Source organism: Rhinatrema bivittatum, chromosome 16, assembly GCF_901001135.1.
Source record: "Rhinatrema bivittatum chromosome 16, aRhiBiv1.1, whole genome shotgun sequence".
Classification (NCBI taxonomy): domain Eukaryota; kingdom Metazoa; phylum Chordata; class Amphibia; order Gymnophiona; family Rhinatrematidae; genus Rhinatrema; species Rhinatrema bivittatum.
The window spans coordinates 24754253-24780713 of NC_042630.1; the positions used below are offsets into that span (position 1 = coordinate 24754253).

Consider the following 26461-nt stretch of genomic DNA (forward strand, 5'->3'; position numbering starts at 1 on the left):
ACCTGAGGCTCTTCCACACTGACACCCCCGCACCCCCAGCACGTGACCCGCCGAGCGGCTTCAGCCCGGCCCCTGTCACATGACCAACGCGCGCGCTCCCGCCTCGTGCGCCCTTAGCGCCTCCGCCCCCCGGCGGGGATTGCGATGGCGTCGCCCAACAGTAACTGGCTTTCGGGGGTGAATGTAGTGCTCGTTATGGCCTACGGTAGCCTGGTAAGTACTGCTCCTGACTTCCGGCCTCTCACCTTGTACACTCTGCTTCCGGCCTTATCATTCCCAGCTCCTACGCTTACCCTGCCACCCAAACTCCGCTTCTGGGCCTGGCCTTATCCCCCTCCTCCGCTACACAAACCCCACTTCCAGCTCTGCCACCCCACTCCCAGGTGCGGTTTACTCGTGCTTCTCCACCCCAGCCCCTTCGCCACCCAAACCTCGCTCGCGGGTATGACTTTACCCTCGTGCCACCCCATTCCGAGTATCCTTCCTCTCCTCCCCCACCCGCATACGCTACTCAAACCTTGCTTTCAGGTATGGGCTTTCCCCCTGAGCCAATCCTTACACCTTCCCTACACCCCTATTCCTGGGTCTAATCCTCTTCTTCCTCTCCTCTAATACCTCCCTAGCCTGGTTCTGGCCCCACCCCCGCTTCCATGCCTGGTTTTCCCCCTGACTCCTGGGCCAGTCCTTCCCGTTCCCCTATACCCCTACTCCTGGTCCTAGTCTTAGCCTCCTTCCTCCCATTCCTGGGTCAGTTTACTTTTATTTTGCCACCCAAATCCGGCTCCCAGGCGTGGCCTTCCTTGTGACTCTTGGACTAGTCCTTATCCCTCTCATACAGCCCACTCCTGGACCTCGTCTTATCCTTCGTCTTCTCTCCTTCACCCTGGGTCTGAATTTATCTCTTCCCCTCCCCTAATACCTCACTCCCTAGCCTGATCCTGCCTCTCCTCCTCTTCCCTCCTGAATCTGATCTATTCTTCTCCATCCATACCTTGCTCCCAAGCCTGGTCTGGCCTCTTCCACTGATGCCCCTTATGGACCTAGCCTCAGATATCTGTCCTACATTGGGCTGTGTCTTGGTTGTAGTGGGGTTTTTTTTTTTTAATTACTCTGTACATTTTCCTTGTCTTGCTCAGGTGTTTGTTCTACTGTTTATCTTCGTGAAGAGACAGATCATGCGCTTCGCCATGAAATCCCGTAGGGGACCCCATGTTCCAGTAGGACACAATGCACCTAAGGTTAGCCTGCTTTACATGCCCATGGATTTACTATATATCAATTATTATGTGGTAGTGTAGCCTGTTTTTTGTTTGTTTTAAACAAGACCTGATGAAGGTTATGCAGCTGGCAGAAGCTAGTTGTAAATGGATTAAGTTAGTTCAATAAAAAAAAAAAAAAAAGGTATCACCTACCACATTTTTGTTGATCTTTATTGTTATGCATCCAAGTGGACAAATGCCAAGCAAACAACTTTATTCCATTAACTTTCTAAAATCAAACTCTTTATTTGATAATGCTGGGAACCTGTGTCTGTAACTACTGTATGTAATAAAGGGTGGATAAGCAGAACAGGTAGAGGTTGAGTAGAAAAAAATGAACCACCTGAGCAGAGAAAAAACAATTGGCCTATCCAGTCTGCCCAGTTTTTTCAGTTCACACAGCTAAGCCATAGACCAGGACTGGGGTAAGATTCAGGATAATTTTTGTCATCTTCCTCATTTGTACTCTTATCTCTTGAGTGGATAAACATGCAAGATCCTCCTCCCTTTCCTTGTCTAACCACAAAGCTTTGTAAAAATCTAAATGGCTACCACTATTAGGGTGGCTGTTTCTTGAACATGCTGCTTTCCTGGTCCCTTTTGCCTTTCCAGTTGATACCTTCTTCTTGAGCAGCCTACTACAGCTGTCAGTTGTATCACACCATACTCTGTCTCTATATAGCACTTGGGACCAAAACTATTATGGCTCTTCATTGGTTCTACATAGTCTGAATCCAGTTGATCACTCCTTGTTCTGGGCAGCCTGCCAATCAGATCCAGCTACAGTTGACCTGCCAAAGCAGCCTGGCATTTTATACTTCCTCTTGAGTTGTAGGCTGCTGGTATTAAGCCTAGCTAAATCAAAAAGTGAAAATTGTGTGCTGTGTTAATATTCAGAGTTATGATTATCAGTATCTTGGACACATTCGTTCAGAATAAAAGGAGATGCGATTGAAGAATGAGATTTCCACTTCATGTAATTCTCTGAAATCTGTTTGTATGCAACCACTCTGAATATTAACACAGAATTTGCATTTTTTTAAAAATTTTCCTCACTTGTGTTTCCTGCATGCTAATCCACTATATTTTTTGTGGTATTAGCCTCGCTAAACCTGTGGCCTGAAGTAGCACTAAGTCACGCTTCTCCTATCTATTCAATTATTCCAGGCCTGGAAAACCTAGGTGCCAGGTTGAGCATGCACATAACATCTGGAACCTAGTAACAGGGTGATCACAGGACAACCCAGAAAGGTAACTGCTCTGGGTGCCCTGCTGTCCTTTTGAGTCAGTTTGTGAGCATGTAAGCCCAAAAGGGAAGGGAGTGCTGAAAGCAACCCTTGCTCTGGTTGCTATTTTGGCCAGTGACTCATTTGGAAGAGACAGCAGTAGGGCCTGGGTTAGGAAACAAGTCACAGCAGCAGCTGCTGCTGCCGCCCAGGATGGAAAGCAGAAATTGTGGTGATTGCTTCAGGCGGGATGGCCAAGGAGAGGAAGCAGCAGCACCTGCTGCTGGTACGGCTCTATTCCCTGTATGTACCTGGATCATTCCAGACCCTGGGTTATGCCTCCCTTAAACGAGAAAATAGTTAAAAAGTGAAAAACTTATATTTCCAAAACTGTTGAAAAATTTTTCCACCTAGGACTTCTCCCCTGTGTTGTTGAAGTCTCTTACTGCCTCCACCTCTTGTCCATTCATCCATCATCCTTTCCATGAAAAATGATTCTGAAAATGGTTTTTCATGGAAAGGCTGTCCAGGTGTGACAAAGTCTGTGGCCTGCTGTAATACTCCTTAGAAAATCTTGCTCTTAATTTAGGGGATGCAGTTTACTCTATTTTCTTGTATATTATGAAACAGGATTTAAAGGAAGAAATTGATATTCGACTGTCACAGGTGCAAGATATAAAGTATGAACCCCAATTGCTAGCTGAAGATGATGAGCGACTTTTGCAACTGGACATGCAGGAACACAAAGGTATTTCAGTTTTCATGCACATGCTGCCCAGAACTGAAACACAAATGGTAGAGGGGATGGAACATCTCTCCTATGATGAGAGGCAGCATAGGTGAGGGCTCTTCAGCTGGAAAACGAGACAGCTGAGAGGGGACAGGATAGAAGTTTATAAAATCAAGAGTGGGGTGGAATGGATAAAGGATGGTTATTTATCCTTCTAAATAATATTAAAACAAGGAGACTGATGATGAAACTAACAACCAGCAGATTCAAAACAGACTTAGAAAGTACTCTTAAGTCCATGCACAATCCAGCTGTGGAATCCTGTTGCCAGAGGATGTAATCAAGGTGTCTAGCATAGTGGAGTTTAAGAGGTTTGGACAAGTTCCTGGAGGAAAAGTCCATAACACACTATTATCTAGGTAGATTAAAGAAAGCTGTTGCTATCCCTGAGAGTGAGTAGCAGGAATTGGATCTGCCAAGTACTTGGAACCTGGATTCTCTGTCTGTACCCAGTTCAGTCCAGACACCTGTGTTTTGCCTCCCTGCCAGCAGATGGAGACAGAGAAAGTTTCACTGACACTTTACATAACCCAGTGTGCTACCTGCAGTCCCTCAGTACTTCTCTGTCTCCCAGCAGATGGTAGATGGTGTAAAACCTGCAGTCTGGAGAAAAAAAAAATTAAAAGAAAATTTCTGGATCCTCCCAAGGGGTTGTGAGACCCTGGTGGGGCCATCCCTCCAGGTCTGAGGCGGACGAGCAGGGAGTTGATGGCTCGGGCCAGAGGTCTGCGTGGTGCACATCTGATAGTCCAGATCCCTCAACCCCCACGAGGCAGCTGTGGACTCTGCTGGCACTTCTGCACTGCAAGCCCAGTGGAGCAGGGAAGTGTCCCTTTTATATGGTTTGTCCTGGGCTGGGTTGCTAAAGTTTGCAAAAGGAGACTGATATAGCCAGTGGTTTGGCTCTTTTCTAATCTGCCATGCGGCTTGCGCTCCTGGAACCTGAACCTCTGCATCAAAGGAAAGTATTGGTTTCTATGTATCTTTATTTGTTCTCAGAGTTTAAAAAAACAAACAAACAAAACCAAGAACAACCCCCCCCCCCCCCCAAGGAACTAGACAGAGGTTGGAGGTGGGGGGGACGGGACGTACCTTAGCAGCTCGGGGAGCTCAGCAATGAGGTTTTTCAGCAGCTTCTCTGCCTGCGGAGGAGACCGGGTGTTGGCTCTGTGGCACTGAGAGACTGTTCCCCTGCTTGCCGCTGAGATGTTGGTGGTGCCACAGGGGCGGGGAGGAACAGCGTGTGCGTGCAGCAAAAGAGATCTGGGGGGGGGGTTTTCTACATCAAGCATGACCGCACCAGTAGAACAAGCCTCACAGGTGATGGGGTCTAGCGCTTAGGCTTTCTCCATTCACGCAGAAACAGCAGCCATTTTCGATTCCCTGGCAGCTTTGGCGGGAGAGCCAGGGGAATCTACCCCCTCAACTCTCGGTTATGTAGTATGCCTTAAAAAGATTTATTCTCTGCCTCCATCTACTGGTAGGGATAAAAGTCACCACCGATGCAAGCCTCTCTGGGTAGAGGGTGGCGTGGCAAGATCAGTTAATGCAGGGCCAGTGGTTGAAACAGGTGGTGTCATGGCCTATTAATCAGTTAGAGATGAGAGCGGTGCATTTCACGTTGCTTGCCTGTCTGCCAAGGTTACGCGGCATCCAGTTCAGATCCTTTCAAATAATGCGAAGACGGTGGTCTACATTAACCATCAAGATAGAACCAAGAATCAGGCTTGAGAGGCCCAGGAGTTGATTCTCTGGGCAAAACAGCACTTGGAGTGGCTGGCATCGTCTCATATCGCCGGAGTGAACAGCATTCAGGCGGATTTTATCAGTCAGAGAAAGTTAGATCCCGGGGAATTGGAGTTGATGTGTCTCATTCATGGACAATGGGGATATCCCGAACAAAGAGAATACCAAGGCGGCGTGGTTTTACAGCCCCTGACAGAACACGGTACAAAGGAATTAGAGCTCTGGAGCTGCCATGGACTTGACGGATTCTTCTTTTTCTTTCTTCCTATGGCCTCTGGTGATCAAGGAATTATGATGGATAGAGAAACATCAAAGCAATGTGATCCTGGTAGCTCCAGAGTGGCCACACAGACCATGCTTTCCAGATCGGATCAACATGGCCATAGACGAGCCCCTGAGGATTGGTCATCATTCAACTGTTTTCCACCAGGGCCCAATATTTTTGGGTCAGGTGGCTCACTTCTGTCTTACAGTTTCGCTTCTGAGAGGAGACAATGGAGATAGAGGAGATATTCCAAAGTGGTTATTTCCACGTTCTACATCATTGATGTATGTGAGAATTTGGAGGATCTTCGAGTCCTGGTCTGCTGTTAGAGTGCAGCCTCAGTCTGTTCAGGCTACGGTGTCACACATTTTGGCTTTTCTACAGAAAGGTTCTGGTCAAGGGACTGGCCTTTAACTCTGAGTGTCCAGGTAGTGACATTGGGTTGTCTCTGGGGTAAGGTGCAAGGGTATCCTGTCTGCACATCCGCATGTTCTATGGTTCCTTCAGGGAGCTAAGAACTTACGTTCTCAGGTGCAGAACATTTGCCCATCTTGGAATCTGAATCTAGTCCTTTGAGGATTGTGTGAGGCTCAGTTTGAACCACTAAAGAGAGCTACAGTTAAGAACTTTACTCTTAAAGTGGTTTTCTTGGTGGCAATTTGTTCAGCCAGGAGAATTTCGGAGATCCATGTGCTGTCGTGTCTAGATCCCTTCCTACCGATGTCTAATTCAGGGGAATCTTTATGTATGGTGCCTTCTTTTCTGCCTGAGGTAGTCTCGGCATTCCATCTTAGTTAGACAGTAGAGCTTCCAGTTTTTATGGATTTGGATTCCTCTGTACCTCATGCGGGGGAGCTTAGGCTCTTAGATTGGAGGCATGTATTATTGAGGCATCTAAAGGTCACTTCTGATTTCCATACATCGCATCACCTCTTTGTAGATCTGATCACACCTTTGTACTGTGGAGTGCTCCAAAGAAGGGAAATAAGTCATCCAAGACTACAATTGTGCGGTGGCTGAAGGAAACGATTGAGTCTACTTAAATTTCTATGGGTGCCCGCTGCCAGGGGATTTAGGGGTGCATTTGACTCGTTCTCAGGCGACTTCCTGGGCAGAGTCATAGCTGGTGTCTCTGCATGAAATTTTCTGGGTGGCTACTAGGAGGTTATTGCCCACTTTTGCTAGGCATTATCGTGGAGCGGAGCTCTCCATATTCCATCAGAGTTAAGGGGAGCTTAGGTACATCCCAGGAGTCTGGACTGATCTGGATACATACAGAGAAAGGAAAATTGGTTCTTACCTGCTATTTTTCATTCCTGTAGTACCACAGATCAGTCGAGAGACCTGCCCATTTACTGGGGGGGGGGGGGGGGGAAAGAGTCCGCCACTCGTACTGTTGCTTTGTATACAGTGCAGAATTGTTGGAGATTTTCAATGCTGATTGCTTATGTTAAATTTGGGAAACGAGTTTTCCATTGTCCTTTTGGGCAACTTCACCTTCTGGCTCTTTGGAGGGGACTGCGTTTGCTTAGAAGCTTGCTTAGAAATTTATGGTGGTTGCTGTCATCTTGGCTTGGGTACAGGTCAATACTGAGGGACTGCAGGTGGCACACTGGGTTATGTACAGTGTCAGTGAAACTTTCTCTGACTCCATCTGCTGGCAGGGAGGCAAATCCCGGGAGTCTGGACTGATCTGTGGTACTACAGGAATGAAAATTAGCAGGTAAGAACCAATCTTCCTTTAGCTGCTGTCAGAACTGGACTCAATGGACCTTGGTCTGACACAGCATGGCAATTCTTATGATGCAGGGACCCCCAGGTTATTAACACATTTACACACACTTGCACCATTCTAAAGCTGCACATGGACAGTGTTATAATAGTTACTAGTAACTAAAAGTGTATAAGGAAACTTTTAACATCACCTCAGTGCAGTTTTATTTTGGCTGCAAATTTACAAATAGTAAAGAGTGCTGGTATTCTGACAATTAGATCTTTTTCGGTTTAAGAATGGTCTTTAAAAATTAGAATTTTTTTTTTATTTATACTTTATTCAGATTTTTAACAATTTTTTTCACATTTGCAGAAAATCAAGAAAATGACTTTAGTACATTGAGAAAAAAAAAAAAAGGAAATCTTAACAGTATTGTCTGTACCTCAGCAATAAAGTCCCTAATAATGGGAGGATATACAAAGATATTTAACCTAAGTTAATTACAGGAAACAGTATATTAATATACATTCAGAGACAAATTCCATTCTTTTCCTACAATTCTCACCCCTGCTCTTTATCAGTCAAAAATACCTCAAGGTGGGTAGGTTCCAGAAAAATAAATTTATTTTTTTTTAAAAACTAGACACATGGGAATTTTAAATAAAAAGATGTTCCTAACGCCAGAACCCTTGCTTTTAATACCAAAAATTGTTTGTGACTTAACTATGTGTTACGAGCAACGTCTGGTAACACTTGGACTTTATGTCCACAGAAGAAAATATCTTTATTTCTAAAGAATTTTTGAAGTATTAAGCTCTTGTCCTGTTCTCTACAGAAAGATACTACTAAAGTAGCTCTACAAGAAAAATCATCTATCGATGCCTCTAAGAAAGAGGTTAAATTTGGAGATTCCTGTTGCATAGTGTCTAGATCTTCTACTCCAGCTTGAGGTTGAATTTTTGATTTAGGAATATAATACAACTTTGAGATAGACAAAATGTCAGTTAAATATCAAGTAATTCAAATGCGGATAACAGTCTGATCATGGGGAAATTAAAAAATCTTAAATTTCTAGAACGATTTTCATTCTCTAACATTTCTAGATACCGATGGATTACTAAACTATCTTTAATAAAAGAATTACTAGCTACTTGAAAAGTTGCTGACTGAGCATTTATAACCTTAACATTTTCATCTAGAGTATTTAATCTACTCGTATGCTGTTCTATCTTACTATTAATTTTTACAATGTCTTCCTTAAATTGCGATGTAGAGATAGTTAAGGTTTTCTTAACATTAATAAGTACCTTCCAAATATCACTTAAGGTAACATTTTGTGGACCTAATAACTCCATATTCATATCTCTCTTTAACATTATTTCTTGCACTGGTAATACTCCCGGCCCAACTTGTATATCAGCATTTTCTATGCTCCCGGGCAAAACGGTATTAACTGTCCCCCCAGTCCCCTGTACCATACATTGCTGGTGGGATCTCAGTGTCTCCATCGACGCCTGGGGTGATTGTAGCGTGGCAGGACTCTCTGGTGAACCTGATGAGAGAGAAATCTCTGGGATAGAATGTCTTTCAACCTGTCCTAATCACCTTACCACATGGGAGTCCATGGGACCTCTTGTTGATACTACTCCCGGAGAAGAAGCTGTAAACTTTGTCTTTCTTTTCCTGCCCATAAATTAGGGTAGGCTTAAGACAAGAAAGTAAAAAAAAAAAAAAAAAAAATTGAGCAGAAATGGATCTCTCTCCTTGACCACTCCAAAAATGAAATGATTATCAAACCTTAAGAATATCATTGGGTGGTTTTGCTCCTCTACAGACCAGCCCTGGATAAAACTGGAAAACTAGCTAATGGCTCCATATGATTGAGTCATCATTCTTTACTCCTCAAAGCCATGTTAAAGATAGGATACACTTTCACCTCTTGGTAGGTCCAGTATACTTTGTGTGGAGAAATGTTGCAGCATTGCTTGGATTCTTCACAGGCGTCTCCTATTACAGGAATAGGAAGCCCTGGTTCTGGAGGGCCACACGCTGGTCTGGTTTTCAGGATATTCACAATGAATTTGCATGGATATCCTTGACATAGTAAAAATAGAGATCCCAATGCTGTGGCTAGTTGCATTGCCTTGATTTCAGAACTTTATTCTGCCATTTTACTTTCTCTTTAGGTTGCTATAATTATTTGTATAGAATGAAGACCTTGGATGCTATCAGGGCGTCAGGTAAGGGAAGGCCAGAACTTTGCTTGGCTTTTCTGTTGGAAAGTATTAACTCTAGTTTAACTCTGGCAACTGGCTCCTCCCATTGCCCATGGTGTGAAGTTTTAGCTTTGCCATGAGTTTGATCTGGTGTTTCCAGTCAGAGGCTTTTCACCTTAATGATACATAGTATCTAGATCATGGTAAGTCCTGACACTTTTAGTTTTTCTTTTTTTGTCTAGAAATTCCCTTTCATGATGGTGGAAAATTCCCCAGATCTCTAATAGGAAAGAATTTTTGCTCTTACCTGGTGGAGCTGAGAAACTCCAGCACTCCATTCAAAGGGGTCCGAAAAATGTTAATTGACAATCTGCTGGATGGATATGAAGCAGCTCGTTATGGCACTGGGGTAAGACTCATTGGAGGGTGTGGGGGTTGACGCGGCACTGGGATAAGGAGGCTGCAACATTGAAGTAAGCAGGATCATTGAGGGCGAGCTTGCCACTGTGATAGACTAAATAAGATTATTGCACCATTTGAGGAAAGAGATTAGAGTTAGGGTAATTTTCAGAGGAACTTCTGTGGGTAAAGTAGTGCTTTACCCATAGAAATGGCCATTTATCAAACTGTGTGCCCAACATGTATAAAATTATTATGTGTATCCACACTATGTGCATATTTTTACGTACATGCATTGGGGAAAGGCATTCCAGGGTTGGGAATCACATACATTTTCATTTTTAAAAAGCATGCCTGTAAATTCTTCTTCATCCAGTCCAGACAAACCGGTTATACATGCCAACCAGCAGATGGAAACAGATCCACTCCTTATATACATCCATCAGCCTGCCCCTATTCTCTGTCTCCAGCAGATGGTAGTTGAGTATCCTGTGCTGTGGATGATGGCCTGGTAGGCTGAACAGGAAAACGTAGCAGGGTCCTGAGGTGAAAGGCTTCTACACTCTCCCTCAGTTGAGCAAAGTCCATGGATGATTTTTAAGAAATGCTGCCCTGAGGATAACTTTCTGCTCTCTCCCTCCCTCAGTGACACAATGCAGGACCAGGGGGTTTGGAGAGGAGCTGATACCGGTTATCCTCCTCTTCATCATCTCTTTTAAATATTTGATGTGCTTACTAGTGGCAGTGATACAGGTGAAACAATAAAGGAGTGGTGGGGTGGTTGGAGGACTGAGGCAGCACTGTAGCAGGCATGGACTGTGCTTGGAAAAGGAAACAATGGAAGCTGCAAGGAATGGAGCCCAAGTGATTACCCAGTTCTGAGGAACATTTCAGGGCTGTGGACCTTGCTTGAGGGGAAGTAAGGTGGAAATTACTTCTTACCTGATATCTTATTTTGAGGAAAGGAAATTAAGCCAGTCCACCATCAGGGGGTTGTGCACTCCAATCAGCAGGTGGAGACTGAGAACAAAGACTCGCTGACATCGCCCTCCTATAGCTCTGCTCAGGCACCAGCCAGCCAGTATTTCTCCAAAAGCAAACTGTGGACACTAACCACTAAACATTAACAATAATATCGCATCCTATAAACACTATTCAACTTAACCTTGTGGATTCTTTTCTTTTTTAACAATGAAAACACTGGACTCAGCTCCGCTAACAATAGTCCCTTAGGATAATCAGAGTATCTTAGAAGAAGAACAGAATTCACCCAATCTGTGGGAGTCCAGCTGCATGAAAGATCCTGGAACCTCATTCTTTTCTGGACAAGGATCTAGCAACACAGAAGAAAGTCGGCCACTTCAAGGCAGCCCAGGGTGGGAAGGTGGACTGACTTGCCTTACTTCAAGGAAAGGAAATTATCAGGTAAGGAGTAATTTCATCTCCTTCTTCATCCAGGCAATCCAGTCCACACCAGTGGGATGTAACAAAGCTACTCCCCCAGAAGGTGGGAGGCTGCCTGTGGCCCAAGCATCACTGCCCTAACAAGGGCCAAATCCTCCCACGGCACCACATCCAGTCGGTAATACCTGGCAAATGTATGCAAAAAAACACCGCGTCGCTGCTCTGCAAACTCAATTCTGCTTAGGAAACCGCCTGAGCCCGGGTCGAATGCACTCTGACTTGTCTCGGAAGAGGCTTCCAGGAATCCACATAGGCTGCTGATACTACTTCCTTAATCCAACGAGCCACTGTACCCAGAGAAGCTGACACCCCCCCCCCCCCCCCCCCCCCCGGTGAAGAACAGAAAGCCTATCCAATTTCTGCAACTAGTTTGTAACCTCCAGATAACACAATAAGTGCTGCCACATTTTATTTATTTAGCATTTTTTATATACCGAGGTATAGCAGAGTTGCCTTCACTCCGGTTTACATACAGAACAACGTGTTACATTGAATGATGTTTGAAATTTAAAAAGTATCAAAAATTAACAATGATGAGCAAAGACATAACAAGGAGAATGAGTATAACAGGATAACACAGGGTGGAAACCCTGAGTAGGTGAACATGTCCAAAGGCTGCAATTTCCTGTATTCCTAACCATCCATATCCTTATCCAAGGATGGTAACACCACTCACTGATTTATGTGAAACTCTGAAACCACCTTCAGAAGAAAGGCAGGTACTGTCCGAAACTGCACCTAATCCGGAGGGTTAATCAAAGGATCTCTGCATGACAAGGCTTGCAATTCCGAAATCTGCCCAGAACAAATAGCGACCCAAAACACCATCTTCAGAGTTAGTAACCACAAGGAAATACCCCGCAGAGGGTGAAAGGTCGAACTCGCCAGAAAGGAGAAAACCAGATTGAAATCCCACAAGGCTACCGGGAAATGCAAGGGAGGTCTAAGGTGTTTCACACCCCTCAAGAACCTAGATATGTGAGGGTGAGAAAAGAGTGGTCTCCCCTGCACGCTGCCCTGATAAAACACTATAGCAGCCCCCTGCACCTTCAGTGTGTTCAAGGCTAATCCCTTACTCAAACCTTCTTGTAAAAATGTCAAGACTAAGGGGATAGGCGCCAAAGCGGACATAGAACTGTGATTCTGGCACCAATGCTCAAAAACCCACCAAACACTTAATATTTGCCAAGGAGGTGGAAAACCTGTGTGCTCTCGAGTTTCCACCACTGCCCCTGAGAAACCTCACTTTAAGAACCTAGAACTCTCAAGGGCCAAACCATAAGACAAAACTGACTCGGGTTGCAGTGAAAAATTGGTCCCTGCCAAAACAACCCCTCTGAAGAGGGAGTTGCTAAGGGTTCCCCCCATCAGAAGATGACGCAGATCCACGTACCACAGCCTGTGCGGGCAATCCAGGGCCACCAGGAGCATCACATCTGGATGTTGTGCTATCTTCTGCCTCAAGCGGCTGATTGTCAGCCACAGCGGAAACGCAGAGTAAAGGAAAATTGGTTCTTCCTGCTAATTTTTGTCCCTGGAATACCTCAGATCAGTCCAGAGAAGTGGGTTTTACCTCCCTACCAGCAGATGGAGGCAGAGAATAAAAACTTTTCAGGCAATGCTACATAACAGAGTGTGCCACCTGTAGTCCCTCAGTATTGACCTGAACCCAAGCCAAGATGTCCAATTCAACAAGCTGAAATAACTCTGGGTGAGCAGAGACTCAAAGTTGGAGCTCTCTGTAATTAGGATCCTCTGTCTCAAAGCAAGGCTTATAACAATTAGCAACACTAAGACATGACCTATTTATAATTTTAGTAAATCTGCATATGATTACACACTGCCTTAGCAACATCCAGAAATGAGGAAGTCTTTAAAAAAAAAAAAAAAAGCCCCCAAAAAGGGGGTGGGTCTCTGGACTGATCTGTGGTATTCCAGGAAGGAACATGAACAGGTAAGAACCTATTTTCCTTTCCTGTGCATACCCCAGATCAGTCCAGGCAAGTAGGTTGTACCCAACCCCCCCCCCCCCCCCTCTATACTGAGCGGGACCTCTAAAGACCCGCACGCAACCCACTCTCCCCAAATGCAGACTCCTCTGGCGCGCACACATCCAGGCAGTAATGTTTGCTAAGACCAGGTCGCCGCTTGACAGATTTCCTGCAGAGAAATCAATTTCCACTTTCCCCACGAGGTTGCCTGCACCCTAGTAGAATACGCGTGCAACCCCTCCAGAACTGACCAACCCTTACAGTTACAGGCTGAACTTCTCTCTTTCAGCCCTCTTGCAATCATGCTTTGGAAGCTATAGTCTGTAAGTAGTCTGATTATTTTGTCAGATTACACAACACACTTATAAGTATAGAAGTTTTACTTTAAGTGTTTCTATACTGCTTTTACAAACAGTTTAGTCAAAATGGTTTACATAAATATAAAAACATAATAAAATAGCTGAAAAAATATCATAATGAATAAAATAAAGGTTAATAAGAACTATAAATAATCTAATTAAATCAAAATCAAATGCCATCTTATAACCGCTAAATATATATGGAAGGAAGGAGAAAATTGAGGGAAGGGGATTTTTTTTATACAAGAAATTTTATATAGAGCCTAGTGGGAGGTGAAAAGGAAGGGGATGGGAAAAGCGAGGATTTTTTGGAATGAAAAATTGACAAGGAGTATTACTGTTTGGTTGATGTAATTTTGAAGGCAATCTGAAACAGGTATGTTTTTAAAGATTTCTTGAAATGTAAAGGGTTTATGAGGAGAAGCTGAATGAGCTGCATATATGCACCCTGGAAATAAGAGGAGGTACAGAGGAGATATGATGCACACCTTCAGATACCTGAAAGGTTTTAACAATGCAAGGGGAATAGAACAGCTCCCCTATGAGGAAAGACTAGAGGTTAGGACTTTTCAGCTTGGAGAAGAGGCGGCTGAGGGGGGGGATATGATAGAGGTGTTTAAAATCATGAGAGGTCTAGAACGGGTAGATGTGAATCGGTTATTTACTCTTTCGGATAATGGAAAGACTAGGGGGCACTCCATGAAGTTAGAATGTGGCACATTTAAAACTAATCTGAGAGTTCTTTTTTACTCAATGCACAATTAAACTCTGGAATTTGTTGCCAGAGGATGTGGTTAGAGCAGTTAGTGTAGCTGTGTTTAAAAAAGGATTGGATAAGTTCTTGGAGGAGAAGTCCATTACCTGCTATTAATTAAGTTGACTTAGAAAATAGCCACTGCAATTACTAGCAACAGTAACATGGAATAGACTTAGTTTTTGGGTACTTGCCAGGTTCTTATGGCCTGGATTGACCACTGTTGGAAACAGGATGCTGGGCTTGATGGACCCTTGGTCTGACCCAGTATGGCATGTACTTCAAACCTTTTCCGTTGGAAACAGAATTCCGGTGGGGGGATGGATGATGACGACTCAGAAGCAAAGTCAGGAAATATTCCTTCATGGAAAGGGTAGTGGATGCCTGGAATGCCCTTCTGGAGGAGGTGGTGAACACAAAAACAGTCAAAGAATTCAAAGGGGCATGGGATAAACTTATGAGAATAAGCAACAAAGTATACAAGATTAGAGATTGTATTAAAGAATATATAAATACAAAAATACTTTCCTCAGTTCCCGATGTGATATATTTTCGGAAAATCTGGGAACACAATGCATTGGGAAATCAGCAACAGCTCATCGGTCACTCCATTGACTACTGGTAATCTTCAAAAGCTTTCCCTTCAAGCTGTTCTTCTCTGATTTCAAACGGTTAGTTGGCAGTAGGTCTAAGTTAATTCTTCTGACCTTTGCTCTAGTTTCTCCTCTGGGCCATTCCCCATGTGTTCTTTAAGGCCCCAACTGTTATCTCATCAGCGAGCAGCTAGGTGTGGCCAAAGGCTAGTGTCCTGTTACCCTCAGATATCTGCTCAGTCTTCTGAGTAACTGATTTCTAATATATCTGATCTCAAGACTTTTTTTTTTCCTAGCGTGTAACCAGATGGACTCAGGACCAATGGGTTTATGCTCCCCTGCCAGCAGATGGAGACTGAGTCAGGTTTCAAAGCTGATGTCACCCTAGATACTCCCCCTGCAATGACCTCAGCCCTTCAGTATTTCTCCGTCTCCAGCAGATGTAGACGTGCTTTCCCTATGGGGATCGCTGTACCTTTTTGGAAGAAGAAATTCTACTTTTAAATTGGAGAAAAGATTGAGCCCCACTCTCCTGCAGTGATATCTAAAGGTCTCTCCCCCAGTTGAGAATTCCTGAGGTGATTTCCGAGATCAGTCAGAGGTGTGCCTTGGTCCTGTAGCTTGTTCCCGGCATGGACTTTGCTGCTAAAGCAGTTGAAAGGCAGCAGGTGCAGGAAGCCAAGCGTGGCGGTCACGGCCAAAGCCCCAAAAGAAGAGGATTTACCTCCTGATTCAGAGACATTTGGAGGGGTTCGGTAAGACTTCCTCTGGTATCCTTGCTTGGAGTGCCGACGACATTCCCAATCCCGTTGGGGTAAGGGGAAGTGGGCTTCTGAGTGGGATGAGTGGCCTCCTGGTGGGCTAGGCCCTGCTTTAGGCTTGGTTGGCACACCATGTGGTAGGCCATGCCGGTGCCATCTTGCATGCGTCTTTGCGCATTCTGTAGTGCCTTCCAGTGGCGTGCGCCAGGGATCTGTACTTGAATCAGTGTTTTTCAATATATTTATAAAAGATCTGGAAAGGAATATGACAAGTGAGGTATTCAAATTGGCAGATGATACAAAGTTATTCATAGTAGTTAAAACTCAAATGGATTGTGATACATTAAAGGAGGACCTTGTGAGACTGGAAGATTGGGCATCCAAATGGCAGATGAAATTTAATGCAGACAAGTGCAAGGTGGTGCATATAGGGAAAAATAATCCATGCTATAGTTACACGATGTTAGGTTCCATATTAGGAGCTACCATCCAGAGGATTATAGTTGCAGGTAGACAAGTGAAGTTGGAAAACAATGGATGTCTATATGTCACTGCACATGAGTTATTTCTTATTTCTGTTGGGAACTTGTCTTTTGTTTCTGCTTCCTTCTTTTTTCTAGAAGTCCACTCTTAAAAAAAAAACAACAAAAAACTTTAACTGGTACAATGGTTGATTGTGTCCACAGTTAGCTTGTTACAGGAATACTGGCAGGCTGGTGTCAATACAGATGTATATAAAGCACGACATCAGTGTGGCTGTTGACCTCTGTTTCTAACCCATTTGTTAGGATTGGACTAAAGGAAAGGAAATTCTCATAAGTAATTTCACCTTCCCCTGGCAAAAGTACATGTATAAAACAGCAAATGTAATTGTGGGTGCAGAGTTTTGCCAGGATAATTTTCAATGTGGACTTAACTACATTAAGTTTGCTTTGAAACTTGGGTGTAACTTGTGGGTGCATAACAGCCCACAAATGTGTATGGCCTATTCTATAATGCCTGCAATAGTATTTAGTGATTAAGTAAGTGGTTCCAGCACTCGGAATAAAAAGGAATGGGGCTAGACTTTTTACTGTCAGCTGTACTGGTCAGGATTGCTAATGAGTTTGAGGCAAATGGTGATAATTTGAATAATGAGTGGTTAACTGTGGAACCATGTGCCTTACCATTGTGAAAAGGTGCTGCTGTCAAATTGTTCTCTTTCCCATTCTAGTAGAATTCTCAAAACCCTCCTTCTGATCTGTAACTCAGGTCTTCGGAAAGACAGAGTACCTGAAGTACCAGCAGGCGCTGAATGATCTAGCTGAAATGTGAGTGGAAATGCATGTTGTCAGGTGGCCAAGGAAGGGGCTTCTAGACACTTGCTCTGCATCCAGCATGTTCCTGATCCTCTGCATTCTGCTTGCTTTGCTGCTACTTATGCAGATATCCTTAGGGTTGCCTCCATGCTGTGTTTGGTTTCCTGCTGGATAGGACACCATTCTTTTGTCCACCCCCCCCCCCCCCCCTTGTTTCCATCCAGAAGGAACTCAGAAACCTTGCAGCTTGAGTCACTGTCTGTAGCACTGTTTCTTTGGAGCTATTTTTAAATGGAGAGAAGGTAGACAGCCTTAGTCCCTGCCCACACTTAGGGTACCATGCAATTATTCTATGGCTTTGTGTCTTTTGCAGTATTAAAGCACGAGGAGTTGGCAGTCAGAGGCAACACCAGTTTGCAGCAAAGGATCTAACAGTGTCACCTGAGGCTTCTACTACACCTACTATCCAAGTGACCTACCTGCCTTCCAGCCAGAAAAGCAAGAGGGCCAAACACTTCCTGGAGCTGAAGAGTTTTAAAGACAACTACAATACCCTTGAGAGCACCCTGTGAGCTCTACCAGACATTGAGCTTATAGTGAAGGGAGAGGATGGACTTTCTTCCATGGCATGGTACATACCAACACTTGTACCCAATCACACAGAGCTTATGCTTCCTAGACTGTCTCTTGAGCTGTTAGTTCAGGATCTTTTTAAAACATGTCTTTTTCCCCAAAAGTCTGCCTTTTCCTATTTAAAAAAAAGAGAAAACCACACATCTCTCAAATTGCCCATTCTGGGCATGTTTAACAGCCTCCCTCCCCCATAAATAGCTGGTTTTTCTCCTAGGCCTAGATGACCATGGCACATGGCGTGGTCTATCCCCCAGTTTTCCTGGAGGAGCTGCACAGGAAGTCACTTTAGAATGCTACAGTGTAGAGTAGACTGTGCAATGCTTGTGGTAAGCAAAACAACCAGAAGGGTGAGGAGCTGGTGCCATAATTTAAAAATGACTTTTAATGTTGAATTGCCCTTGCTGGGCACATCTCAATCTCCTTGACCTTTAAAGGTTAAGGGGGTTTTGGGACTCAGTTGCTTTATGTGGAAACTCCATACTCAAAATTCAAGGCAAGAGGATGTCTCGCTAGGGAAAAGTAGGCTTTGGATGAGTGCTTCGATGCTGTAGCCATTGGCTGAATGGCCCTAGCTGGAGCATGGTAAGGGTAGCTCACGATTGCCCTAAGCCTTGTTTTCTCATGCCTGGACAGTATGCTTTCTTAAATTTTGAGCATGGCATTCCCCAATAAAGGTTGGTAATATAAAGCTGCACTTCCACAATGCTTGAACTCAACATCTAGCTCTGTATTGCCTCCAGATCCTACTGGCTTTTTGCATGCAACTACTCAGTACTGCTTGCAGGATTCTTGGGAGGCTCAAAAAATTCATTCTTTGCTTTTATTTGTTATTTTAGTCCAGTTTAGTTTCTGGGATTTTTGAGTGTACTGAATGTTGCCCTTTTAGGAGTTTTAATGCTGTCATTTTATGTAAAACTTTACAGCAGCTGCATTTGTTTCATAACCCAGATTCTTGCCTCCGTGAGAGGATTCTCCTCAAGTGGAGGAAATCATTGCCCTTTGTGGTAAGAGCAACTGGAGGAATTACAGCAGATTTTTCTCAAGGGCTGTCTGTGTATGATAGACTGTAATTTGTTCCTCTATAGCTCACTGGTCACTCTGTGCTCTCAGCAGATGTAAATATTTTTTTTATTTTCATAAACATTATGTGAAGTTGTACAGTTTGACATTTTGATCAGAATAAATGTGTTGTGCAATTCCTTACAATCCACTCATGATTTAATAACTGACTAATAGTGTGTCATAGTGAATTTGATTACCTCACTCATTACTTTCCTTTTTTGGATAAATATATTAAAGAACACTGGTTTCAGTTCAGATCACTGGGATACTCCACTATTTACCTTTCTCCATTAAGACCTACTCTGTTTCCTTTTTGTCAGTTACCAAGCCACAATAGGACATTGCCTCCTATCCCATGCTTTTTTTTAAATTTCCTGATGAGTCTCTCCCGTCAGTCTCTGTCAAATCGCTTCTGAAAAGCCACATCTATGTTAACCCCTTCAAATAAAATCTAACAGGTTTATAAGACAAAGCTTCCTTTTGCTAAATCCATATTGGCTTTACCCTATTAGTCTGTACCTATCGAGAGGGCTGCTTATTTTGTTCTTGAGTGGCTTCTACCATTTTGTGCAGAACTTGAGGAGGGGGGGGAGTATACCATCTGGTCCTAGTGATTTGTTACTCTGTATTTGTCAAAGTGCTGTATTACATCTTCTCTGTTTACTATGACTTGATTTAAGCCTATGACTCATGATTTATTTTTTTTTTGTACTGACAGGGCACCCCCCCCCCCCCTTTTTTTTTTTTTTAACCACTACTGCCAGTTAATTCTTGGGCACTCTGCAAAACACTACAGGGCCTCAAACCAATGGTTGCAGATTTTAAATGGTATTTGTAGCACAAAGACATGTAGCCCATAACTAGCGAAAAAGGAAGTCCCATCTTCAGCATTCCAAAAAAAGCAAATATTGGTATTTTCAATTTTATTACTGATATTTAAACAAATTTGCATATTTACAGTCAACATATGGATATACAAAACTACAAAAATATTGAACCCCCCCCTGGAATATACACAGGAGTATATTCCAACCCTACTTTTAGTCCAACTGGGAATAGTTCTGATTTTTAAAAGTTAATTGTGAATCCTATAGAACAAGATACCCCCCTCTGCAACTAAATTTTTTACCTGTTTTTAAATGAGGAAGGAGAGAGTGAGAGAAAACATAAAAAGCAACAATAGTAGTATACATCCAACATATCACCATTAACTATCTTTTCCCCTTCAGGACTTGCACTATCAGGTGTACATTATGTGCAATTACACAGGATGGTGGGCAGCAGCAGACTGCAAAGTTGGCATCAGTTCTCTGTGGAGCCTATAGGCAGTGGTCAGTATCTTCAGTCCAGTGGGTCTGATCACAATCATGTTGGAAGTCTTCTGAAAAGGAGCAGAGTGATAAGCCATGAGCATGAAGTCCAGTAGATTTAAGCTGCTCCAGCATAAACAGCAACTGTGGACCCCAGTAACATTTATTTTTTTTCCTAGTGCGGTGTGGCTGCTTGCTGCCATGCTTCCCCTGCACTGCCCATAGCGAGGTTGAAAGCAGCAGGGGCAGTGTTGTATCAATGAAATGAGCTGAGTTCATCCAGTAGTAAAAGGGGTGGTGACAGGATCAGCCAAGGCAAAGTCTGGCTACTCTGTACCATTGCTCCCTCTAAGGAGAGACTAAGTAAGTGCAAATTTGTGAGCAACAATTTTTGAGCACCAGCATTAGTGTTGCATTTCTGTACATAGCACAAAGCAAATTTGTGAGCGATGCTCCAAAAGGTATGAGTGATCGCTCAGATGCAGTTATCCTCTGTACTGCTTTTATTTTTTCCCCCTGGCTAATGTATGGCTCTTATGGTGCCCAGCAGATTACATGTTCTTGCAGTACCATTGAAGTCATATGTTAGGTGAGTCAGACTTCTCAATGCAGTGAGAATACTGCTGCAGAACCAGCAGGGTCAGCACCCAAATAGGAGGCAGTGTACTGGTGGAGCCCATCCTGCTTGGTGAGGGAGAGAAGAGGGGTGAGTATGTATGAGATTTGTTGAGAAGGGTGGTATATTTTATTAAAGTAGACAGGAAGTGTGTTTGAGCATGTAACAATGTGAGTGAGAGATTGAATGTATGTATATGAAAGACAAAGGATACACACCTTTTGCGATTGTGAGTTAGAGAGGGTGTCAGGGTTTGGGTTATTTAAATGTATTTATAAGAAATTTTTTTTACAATAGCATTAGATACAACTGAAAAAAAATTCAATGTAAAATATAAAAAATAAAGATTGACAAATCATTCTGCCACAAGGCCCCTAGAGAGTGATTGAGTTGGGCATAGCAATAGAAGGAAAACAATACAATAAAGACTATTAATACCTATCTAATAAACCCATGTCAGTTTTTAAAGTTTGGATTGCTGGAGGGAGATGGACTTTTTTTGATCAGGCCCAGGAAGAGATAATGAATGAGGGGGAGAGGGACACAGCAGTTGTGCAGGGCAGCAAAAAGCTAGCCCTGGCTCCTACACTCCTCTCTGCTCCCTCACCCCCTTCCCTTCCCCACCCACATCTCTTGCCTCAGCTTTACCTCCCTTTCCTGTCTCGACCTCTCTGCTTATTCTATCTTTGACACTGTATCACTATCCTCACACTGTTAGGCCGATGCAACATCATGCATTCAGACTAACACACAGGTTAGCCTAGTGCATCCAATCACGAGCTAACACCAGATGCAAAAAGTGGATTAGCTCGTCCAAAACATGCTCGTAAGTTCTTTCTATGCAGCTGCATGAGCCTTCCTTTTTTCCGTGTTCTCCATCCAGCCTACGGCTTCTCTTACTTCTGGTTGGCTGTGGTCCAGAAGTCATCACTCTGCGACTGCTGCGCAAGGCAAAGAAAAACCTGACAACGGCAACATCGAGAGCTGCTAGCATTCAGCTGCCCGGCCCAAAACTAGCCAGACAGGTAAAGAACTAGTCCAATCTAGCAGCCCCGTCTCCAAGGCTGTCCGTGGAAAGGATGAGAAATAGCAAACTATCACCTGCCCCCAAGCTTCCGGCTGCAGAGCGGAAACACCTGCTAACGGTCTCACCTCATTGGTCTACAGCAGCCGGAAGTGTCACCACGGAAACCAGTAATCAACATAGGCAGAGCGTCAGGGCATTAAATTCTTCAGGTGACCAGTGTGGGTGCCTTGGCAACAAAGCGTTCTTTCATCCTGCCGGAGGCCTGGGGCAGGCGGGGAGGGAGCCAAAGCCACAGCCGGTAGAAGCTGGGGAGGGAGGCAGAGCTTTGGCAGTTTCAAGATGCCTTGTGCTCGCATGAAATACGCCTTAGAAGAACAGAAGCATGAAGCGAAGGTCAGTGAGAGGCAGGGAGAGAGTAAGGATAACTCGAGTCCGCCTAGCGCTAAACCGCACAGTGCAGGGCCCCGAGGAAATGTCTCATCCACCTCGCACTCTGGCACGAGGGGTAGGGGATGATGGGTGACAGTCCGCTGGCAGGCCACGGTTCAGCACCGACACTTAGCTAGATAAATATTGCTTGATCTGGCTGCGTGAATCATGGCCACTCCAGGTGGTAGGTACTGCCCCCTGGCGCTAGGGAAATATGTACAGTACTTGAATGTAATGCTTTTCAGTGCCAAAAAGCAAAAAATAAGAAGATGGGTAAATATCTGCGCACAATATCCAAACAGTTTGGTAATTTTATAAGGACATAGGTTAAACATCACCGAACCCTACAGGATAGAGGTTGGTAACGAAGAAAAAGGGGTGGCATTTAGCCCCCAGGCAGGAGGTTAGCCTGCTAATTCTTTTCACTCTAGTATCCAGATAATTACTCAGCCACAACTTTTGCGTGGCAGGAAATGTAAAATGCTGCATAGGGACCATTGACAAATATATGTATTATATTTACTCTCTCTGGGACACTGTTTTCTGTACAAATGTTAAATGTTGTTCTGCTTGTTTGTTGGTTAATAAGATATTTATTATTAGTTCTTTGTAATTGTTCACATTTGAAGCTCTGTTAATGTTCTATGTAATTGCTTTCATTTACCGAAGCACTGTTTTCTGTTCAATGTAAACCGAACTGATTTGTAAACCCTTACAAGAATTTCGGTATATAAAACTGTTAAATAAATAAATAAATATTAAAATCAGTATCAAAAGCAATAGGAGTTAAAGCCATCCTTCTGCTGTAGAGGATCAATCACTGCCATGTACTAGACAGGAAACAAGAACTGGCTTCTTCTTAAAGTGATTCCTTTCTTTTTTTTTTTTCAGAGAAAGGAACAAATTAGAACTGGCAAACTGGAAATTAAACGGTAAAATATTTCTAGAAGCTACATTTGACTATAATGGCTAAAATCTTAGCCAAACAGCAGAGCTTTGCATGAAGAATGTTGCACTGTCTACACCCAATGAACCTGTTTTCCTGTACATGCTTGTTGGACAAAGCCACAGCTCTTCTCTTCCATTTTCTAGCCCCCCCTTTATCAATTGAAAGCGTTTACAGTCAGGTTCTGACTCATTCAACCCATCATATATCCAAAACCTCCCTCCAAATTAATACAAGTTTCAAACTTTACTCCATACAGTAAGTACATAGAGAGCTATGGAAACTACACATTAATATGCAAAGGATGTCTGTCAGAGTTGTACACAGTAGGAACATCTTCCTTCAGCTCTCCTTTGCATGTATGGAAGAGTAGCAACATATACTGGAAATCTGTGTGTGCATGGCCAGGTCACATCAGGATGTTACACTTTCTCTTTCATAATAGATATGAGAAGCTAATGGAAGAGGCTACTTGGAGAGAAGATGTGACATGCACTATTGCCAGCAGAGTCCAAAACACTAGAGCCCAAATCTTGGCAAATGAGCTGCAGAAGAGTAATAAGGAGCTGGTGATGGTAAGAGAACACCTGGCGCAGATAGAGTCTAGGAAGGGAAGGCTCACAGGACTACGGCAGAGTCTGACTGCTGCTGCTCTTGTTTCACTTTAGGTACGCAAAGCAGCCCTGCAGGAACAACTCTCTTTGGACTATCAGCAGCAGCAGAAGGAACTAAACAGAATGGGAATAGCAGTTTATAGGCAAAGACTATAAAACACAGCTACCAGCACATAAACCCACAAACACCCTTTACATGGAGTCATTCAAATGCCAGGCATCTCCTGGAAGAGTTTTAATGACTTTTTAGTCTTGTGTTAATGCTTTCCATTTTTCATTAACAGTTGCAAAATACTTGTTAATAAAGAGATCAGATGCAGAATTATAGCACCAGAACATATTTCCCAACTGCAATTTAAGGATGAGAAGCTGTAGTTAATATGTGCAAGGAAACAAATTGGGCTATTGCCCTCTCCAAATTCATTTTACCATTAAAATTGCAGAAGAAAATTATAATTCTTCCTATTTTCTGGCACCAGCTTGGATGGGAAGTAGCTGCGGAAATTTGTTTTATATGAACTTACTACTATTTAGCATTTGTAAAGCACAACTAGACATATGCAGCATTGTCTTATGGATATGTATTACAAATGATAAAGACAGAATTCCTAAAGGTTACCAGGTGTGTGGTGATTAAAAGAGCACTAGCCATAACAATTAGAAATAGATGAACACAGCCCTAGTCCTCAAATAAGCAGTTATTATAATGGAAAAGAATGTGTAGCAATAGCTCTTCTGTCCATGATATCTTGGAAGGTTGGTTCCAAAATACTGCCACTGTTAGACCATGGAGGAATGTTTTCTAGGAAAATGTGAAGGAACAGCTTAGCAGCTGGTAAGAGCCAGCAGGGGGAAGCACAGTCCAGTGTTCTGGTGGGCAGCAGCCATTTGTCATTAAGGACATGATTGCAAGTACTGGCTGCTTTTGTGCTGTCCTTTCAAGTGGTTGATTTTCTGAGACCAAACCAAGCTTGCCACATGGAACTGTTGGAGTCCTTTCAGAAGGAAAGTTACAAGCCCTGAATGCTTTGAGCCACAATATAGAGCAATTTTCCAAGGTATTGACCTAGGTAAAATGAGCTGCAAGCTCCAGCGCACATGCACTTTTAGCCACGTTTAAAGAGGCCATTAAATCTACTAGATAAGGGAGCCCTGACAAACGTGCCGCAAATGCGCAGTAGAGAGCAGCTCTACTGCGCGGGCGAGCATGTCGGCCAGGTTTGCCTATTTACAAAAATGGCACTGGGAGGACCCGTAGCGGCGGCGAGGCGCGCGCCATCCGAAAGGGTTGTGAATGAGGAGGGGAGTGACTGAGGTGAGAAGGAGTGGGAGGGAGAATAGAGGTAGGAGGGAGAAGGGAGAATGAGGGGGAGGTGGAAGGGGAAAGGGAGAATGAGAGGGAGGGGAAGGTGGGAGAGGAGGGGGAGGGAGAATGAGAATGAGGGGGGAGGTGGGAGGGGGAAGGAAATGGACCGAAATTTTTTTTTTAAATGTAGCCCATTGTTACGGGCTTAACGGCTAGTATTTTTATAAAAGAGCTGTTGCCCATGAACTCCACTTGTTCTCAGCAGGTCATGTAAAAACAGTCATATAAATAAATGAAAACTGGTTCTTACCTGCTAATTTTCGTTCCTGTAATACCACAGATCAGTCCAGAGAAGTGGGTTGTGTATCCCTACCAGCAGGTGGAGTCAGAGAACAAGCTTTGGGCACTGCCATATAATACTATAGTGCCACCTGCAGTCCCTCAGTATTGACTTGTACCCAAGCCCACATGCACCAACTATCATTACTAACGGACGAAGGGAACCCAACCAAACGGATGCCCTCTTCGCCCTCAGACACTTGCTTATTAGAAATTAAACTTCTCCTCAACAGTCTAAATCTTGTGCTCAATGCTTCGAAAACAGAATTCCTGCTCATATCACCGGAAAACAATAACATACTTCTAAAACCACCCACACTCCTTCAAACAGCCCATGTAAGAGATCTAGGAGCCATACTAGACAATCGTCTCAACCTCAAACCATTCATTAATCAAACCACAAAGGATTGCTTCTACAAATTGCATATTCTGAAAAGAATTAAACCTCTCTTCCACGCTCAGGACTTTAGAACAATCTTGCAAGCTATAATCTTTTCCAAACTAGATTATTGCAACTCGTTACTACTAGGCCTCCCAGCCTCTTATACTAAACCTCTACAAATGGTTCAGAACTCTGCAGCCAGAGTCCTTACAAATTCCAGGAAAATCGACCACATTTCCCCTATCCTCAAAAACCTCCATTGGCTACCAATCCATTATAGAATCATGTACAAAACCATCAACATCATTTACAAAACTATCAACCAACACACGCAAATCGACCTACAAATACCACTTAAAAAATACACTTCCGTCAGACCCATCAGGGAATACTACAAAGAGTCTCTCCAAATTCCAAAGGCCAAAACCTTCCAACATAAATCCTTGAGTCTCAGAGCCTTCTCTTCAGCAGGTCCAGCTCTCTGGAACTCTATCCCACCAGACTTAAGACAGGAGCCATGCTCTCTAACATTTAGGAAAAGACTAAAAACTTGGCTTTTCAAAAAAGCATTTCCAAACCCTGAATAAAACCTTCACGCAACAGCACAACTGGATCTAAATTCTGTGTTATATTTATTCATATTCTCTGTCATACTTAGCCTTCTAGATACATAGGTTCCATCTCACTGTGATATACCGCCACATTTATTCGCATAGTCTTATTTACTCATCTTGTTACTCTTCTACATTAATTGGCTGAAATGTAAATATTGCTCTGTTCCTTTATCTCCCCTCTTCCAGTTCCAAGTTAATTTTCCCTGTTTTTTGTAACTTTCTCACATCCTTTTCTGATTCCCTGTATTTAAAGTTCAAGGTTTTATTGAGAATATTGTTATTACGCTACGTTATGCCTTTCACACTTTGTTAATTGTAAACCGGGTTGATGTGATGCCTGTCATGAAA

General features: G+C 43.5%; 3 protein-coding genes and 1 long non-coding RNA gene across 23 annotated transcripts in view; 2 read left to right on the forward strand and 2 right to left on the reverse strand.

The window, feature by feature from the left end:
• The window catches only part of UBAP2L (ubiquitin associated protein 2 like), a 108355-nt gene extending 108216 nt beyond the window's left edge, over nt 1-139 (reverse strand). For 15 of the 16 annotated variants that reach the window (XM_029580149.1, XM_029580156.1, XM_029580155.1 and 12 more), the window contains exon 1: nt 3-139. The gene's annotated coding sequence lies outside the window, so the exon portion shown is untranslated. The remainder of the gene's footprint in view (nt 1-2) is intronic. The other variant, XM_029580151.1, reaches the window with a different exon arrangement.
• C16H1orf43 (chromosome 16 C1orf43 homolog) lies at nt 79-18674 on the forward strand. 5 transcript variants are annotated; one of them, XM_029580161.1, is made up of 7 exons: nt 79-213; nt 1137-1238; nt 3116-3233; nt 9187-9240; nt 9459-9625; nt 16789-16847; nt 17209-18674. In XM_029580161.1, exons 1-7 carry the CDS (start codon nt 145-147, stop codon nt 17405-17407), a joined length of 768 nt encoding a protein of 255 aa, XP_029436021.1. In that variant the 5' UTR covers nt 79-144; the 3' UTR covers nt 17408-18674. The 5 variants fall into 5 exon arrangements, with proteins under 5 accessions (XP_029436021.1, XP_029436024.1, XP_029436025.1 ...); XM_029580165.1 differs by lacking the exon at nt 79-213 and adding an exon at nt 262-383; XM_029580160.1 differs by lacking the exon at nt 79-213 and adding an exon at nt 472-528.
• A 764-nt stretch (nt 18675-19438) lies between these two features.
• LOC115078911 lies at nt 19439-21600 on the reverse strand. The gene is made up of 2 exons (XR_003853168.1): nt 21357-21600; nt 19439-19911 (listed from the first exon to the last, which is right to left on the reverse strand). It is a non-coding gene; the product is annotated as an uncharacterized LOC115078911 (long non-coding RNA).
• An 87-nt stretch (nt 21601-21687) lies between these two features.
• Nucleotides 21688-24090, forward strand: C16H1orf189 (chromosome 16 C1orf189 homolog). Its single transcript, XM_029581997.1, has 4 exons — nt 21688-21876; nt 22804-22844; nt 23304-23433; nt 23527-24090. Exons 1-4 carry the CDS (start codon nt 21823-21825, stop codon nt 23626-23628), a joined length of 327 nt encoding a protein of 108 aa, XP_029437857.1. The 5' UTR covers nt 21688-21822; the 3' UTR covers nt 23629-24090.
• Nucleotides 24091-26461: the final 2371 nt, after the last annotated feature.

What these genes read in the sequence shown, in the direction of transcription:
- C16H1orf43 (XM_029580161.1), top strand. Translation starts at nt 145, where the DNA reads ATGGCGTCGCCCAACAGTAACTGGCTTTCGGGGGTGAATGTAGTGCTC. An exon ending in TAGGACACAATGCACCTAAG is followed by an intron (nt 1,239 to 3,115) that starts GTTAGCCTGCTT and finishes ATTATGAAACAG; the next exon opens with GATTTAAAGGAAGAAATTGA. An exon ending in CAGCTCGTTATGGCACTGGG is followed by an intron (nt 9,626 to 16,788) that starts GTAAGACTCATT and finishes TCTGTAACTCAG; the next exon opens with GTCTTCGGAAAGACAGAGTA.
- C16H1orf189 (XM_029581997.1), top strand. Translation starts at nt 21,823, where the DNA reads ATGCCTTGTGCTCGCATGAAATACGCCTTAGAAGAACAGAAGCATGAA. An exon ending in AACAGAAGCATGAAGCGAAG is followed by an intron (nt 21,877 to 22,803) that starts GTCAGTGAGAGG and finishes TTTTTTTTTCAG; the next exon opens with AGAAAGGAACAAATTAGAAC. An exon ending in GTAATAAGGAGCTGGTGATG is followed by an intron (nt 23,434 to 23,526) that starts GTAAGAGAACAC and finishes GTTTCACTTTAG; the next exon opens with GTACGCAAAGCAGCCCTGCA.